At 39.8% G+C, this 3,800-nt stretch overlaps 1 protein-coding gene across 1 annotated transcript in view; it reads left to right on the top strand.

The window, feature by feature from the left end:
• Window positions 1-2,853, top strand: part of nkap (NFKB activating protein) — a gene marked incomplete at its 3' end in the record, with an annotated part of 27,475 nt that extends 24,622 nt beyond the window's left edge. Inside the window, 7 exon segments of the mRNA XM_014004063.1 lie at window positions 207-617; window positions 1,417-1,497; window positions 1,607-1,671; window positions 1,995-2,087; window positions 2,185-2,232; window positions 2,316-2,505; window positions 2,704-2,853. Coding sequence (XP_013859517.1) covers window positions 207-617; window positions 1,417-1,497; window positions 1,607-1,671; window positions 1,995-2,087; window positions 2,185-2,232; window positions 2,316-2,505; window positions 2,704-2,853 — 1,038 coding nt within the window.
• Between the last annotated feature and the right edge of the window lie 947 nt (window positions 2,854-3,800).

The raw sequence follows: 3,800 nt of genomic DNA, 5'->3' as shown, positions 1-3,800 counted from the left end.
CTCATGCACAGTAGGGGGCGGTATGCACCTAAAAGTTGTTTGCGATTCGCCATTAATTCAAAAGAAGAAGAAGAAGATCGGATCCTTTTCGGTGACGGACACATTTGCACTTCCTGTTGTTGCCTGCGCACTAAATATTTGGAGCTCCAGCTAAAGTTTGTTTGTTTGTTTGTTTGTTTGTTTGTTTGTTTCTCTTCGACGAAAAGTCAGCGGAATTTGGACGGGATGCCTCTGTCGGATCGGTCGAGCTCTGACGGCGGTGGCGAACCGCGCAGTCCTCGGGCTCGAAGACGACACCGCAGCGGGGACAGCCTCTCTCCGGACAGCTTTGGGCCCAAACTCCCGCAACCACGCAACCGAGAGAGGGAGCGAGAAGAGCGCGAGCGTCGTTTCAAAGAGGCGAGAAACATCAGGCGATTCCGCATCGGAAGTCCCCGTAGAAGCCGCTCCAGATCCAGGTCTCGGTCCCGAGAGCGTCAGAACCACAACCAGAACCAGAACCACTGGTCGGAGCAGCGGGACACAGCTGGGAAACACGGCAGCTTCAAAGATGATTATTATTACCAGCAGCAGAGGGACGATGTTCAGAGGCAGAGACAAGAAGCTTTTATCGCCAGGTAACTTTGAGCAAGAGATTAGAGATTTTTTATAAACTCAACTCTAGCAGATTTTAGGTTCTAATGATAGGATTTTAAAGTGTTATAATCCCGACCAAATCCAATAAACATTGTTTTCCCTACCTTTTTTTTTGTCTTGAAATGTATATTTAAAGTGCTTGTGACGTGCTTATCCTTCAAATACAAAACGTCAAAGAAAAAGCAGCTTCATATTTAGGAAAAATTGCATAAAACACACGATTTAACCCATTTTGTCACATAACTGGCATATTTTCTTTTGAGTTTGACTTGTCTAAAGTGAAACAGGAAGTGACATCAAAGGGGAACTCCTTAAGAAAGAAAACTCCCTGGTCTTTGTTTATTTTTTTTTTATCTCTGACATTTCTTCGTCTCTCTTTCATAGGGACTAAAATTATCCAAAAAGAAAAAAAAACATTAAAAAATCCCTGCTGTCTGTGTTGTTAGCTGTTGTAGCAAAGTTTTGTTTACATGCAGACCCTTTGACATCACTTCCTGTTACTTCACATGCAAAATAACTGTTCATCTCACTGGTGTGAAATTGCTTTTGCAGTATGTTATCCATGTTATCTGTCCAAAAGGGCTATCACATTTGTCACAAAACAATGATGTCACAGGCACTTTAACACAGCAAGTTTTTATACTTTGTTACCTTTGTAACATGTTCCTTCTGAAATCTGGAAACGTTGCTGTTTAGCTCAGTGCTGCTTCATAAAGTGGACGTTTAGGGCAGTGTTTTAACTCAGACCTACAGACTGAACCATCTGTGTTCCTGATTCAGGCGCCTGCAGGAGAGGGAGCGGATCGGGGAGCTCGGTTGTCCTGAAGTTTGGGGTTACTCGCCGAGAGTGAAGGAGCCAGAGTAAGAATCCATCATCGCATCAAACGATTAATTCATATGTTGTTGYTTTTAGGGAAGCTTTGTTAATTCTTGTTTGCCTTTTGGTAAATGTGGATTTTCTGTCCTTCAGCTCTGATGAATTCACACCCGTGGAAGAAGATGAGAAAAACAACAGCTCAAAATCAAGCTCAGAAGGTATGCAGACACTGAAGACAAGTTGCAGACACACACACACACACACACACACACACACACACACACACACACACACACACACACACACGCTCGCCGCAGTGATGAAATGTTCAAGATATGTTTTCCAGTTATTGCTGAAATGAGAACACATATATCATCAGTCTCTTTGGGAAATATCCTGAACAGACCTGTTTTAATGCACCAGCATGTCCTATAATATTCTGTAATTTTCTGTGAACATTTGAAAATGTTTTTTTGAATAACGGGTCTACATTTGTCTGGAGCTTGTGTTTGAATTTTCAAGTTCTTCCTGTGATTAACAGAGGAAAAGAARAAGAAGAAGAAGAAAAAGAAGTCCAAGAAAAGAAAAAACAGGAAACATTCAGAGGACAGCGAGCTAGAATCTGATTCAGATGGTAAAGAGTCACGATTMAATGCACTTGTTCAATCTCATCGTTTTTTGTTGCTTTTATTTTTAATAACCAGTTGAGCTGAATGCATTTTTTTACACAGCAGAGGAAGAAGCAAAGAAGAAGAAAAAGAAGAAAAAGAGCAAAAAGTGAGTTTTATGTTCACCACTTGCCAGCTATAATCACACTTTTCTGTAAATTTCAATCAACTAAACATTATAATTTGGTAAAGGTCTAAGAAGTCGAAGAAGAAGAAGATGAAGAAGAACAGGAAAGAGTCCAGTGACTCAAGCAGCGAGGAATCGGAGGAAGAGGAGGAGGAAGCCGGTGCGGTGATGTGGGTGGAGAAAACGTGCATCGACGAACACATAGTTGGTCCTGAAGCTCCGCTCACTCATACCTCGCAGGATGACAAACCTCTGGAGTGAGTTTTACTTTTTTTTTTTTTTCAATGTCCAACTTTCAAACTAAAATCTCAGTCAAGTTACAAAAAATGTCTGCTGCAAAAAAAATACAAGTGTTAAAACAAATGGGAAACAATTTCAAATTATTTTATTTATTTTAAGACAAAACTTCAAATGTGACATTGTTCATAAATATATCTATTTCTGTATCTTTTCAGTTTTGGTCATGCTTTGCTGCCGGGTGAAGGTGCTGCCATGGCCGAGTACGTGAAAGCGGGCAAACGTATCCCAAGAAGAGGAGAAATTGGCCTCACCAGTGAGGAGATCGCAGACTTTGAGAAGTCTGGTTACGTCATGAGCGGCAGCAGGTGAGAAATGTTTTGTCTGCTTATTTAAATGTATGAGCGTAGCTCAGTGTAAGGAAACATAAGCTACTGAACTAAGTCAAAATAAAAGCAGAGGGAGAGAAGACGAGCAGCGCCATCTACTGGTGGAATCGTTCTCTAATTTAATGCATGAGGGAAAAAGTCATTCAAGCCATCTAAAGCCCTAAAAATCCTTGTTTGTAAACCTGTTAAATTCTGTCTTTTAGTTTATTTAAAGCTACGCACTGGAAAGTATGAACTCAAACATAAAAACTATACTTCACTTTACACTTATTGGTCTGTTGAGATTGTTTTGCACTGAAAATAGGCAATTTCTTATTCCTTAAGTCGGATTCTGATAGTCTACTGTCTCTAAAACAAAACTTAACTTTTTCTATTTTTGCACAATTCTTTATATTTTTATTTTCTATTATTAGTTGTATCATGGCTAGTCAGTGTTAATTTTTGTTTTGCGTGTACTATCTATAGTTTGTAAAGTAACTAGTGTGTGAACCACTGCACTGATGCTGCTGTGACACCTGAATGTCCCCTCGGCGGGACAATAAAGGCTATTCTATTCTATTCTATTCTATTCTATTCTATTCTATTCTATTCTATTCTATTCTATTCTATTCTATTCTATTCTAAAAAGGGTACTGAACTAGATCAGATGGTGCAGTTTGAGTGGTTTCCTGCTTTATTGATGTATAATTCTGAATTGTGGGTACGCACTCAGTGCAAACAAAGCACTGAGCTGAACCTACTGAAAACCACATGAAAGCTTCTGTCATGAGACAGACCAATGTTAGGCTGGTCAGAGTCTGTGTAATTTAATAATAAAAATTAAACACATTGGGCCTCATGCAAGAACATGTTCGTATTCTTCTCCTACATTTCTCTTACTTTTGTTCGTACAAAGGGTTCGTACGAACATGTCACGTCAGATTCAA

The sequence above is a fragment of the Austrofundulus limnaeus genome, unplaced genomic scaffold (assembly GCF_001266775.1).
Source record: "Austrofundulus limnaeus strain Quisiro unplaced genomic scaffold, Austrofundulus_limnaeus-1.0 Scaffold1, whole genome shotgun sequence".
Taxonomy (NCBI): Eukaryota; Metazoa; Chordata; class Actinopteri; order Cyprinodontiformes; family Rivulidae; genus Austrofundulus; species Austrofundulus limnaeus.
Note: the sequence above shows the minus strand (reverse complement) of the source record. Positions and strands in the feature narration are given on the sequence as shown.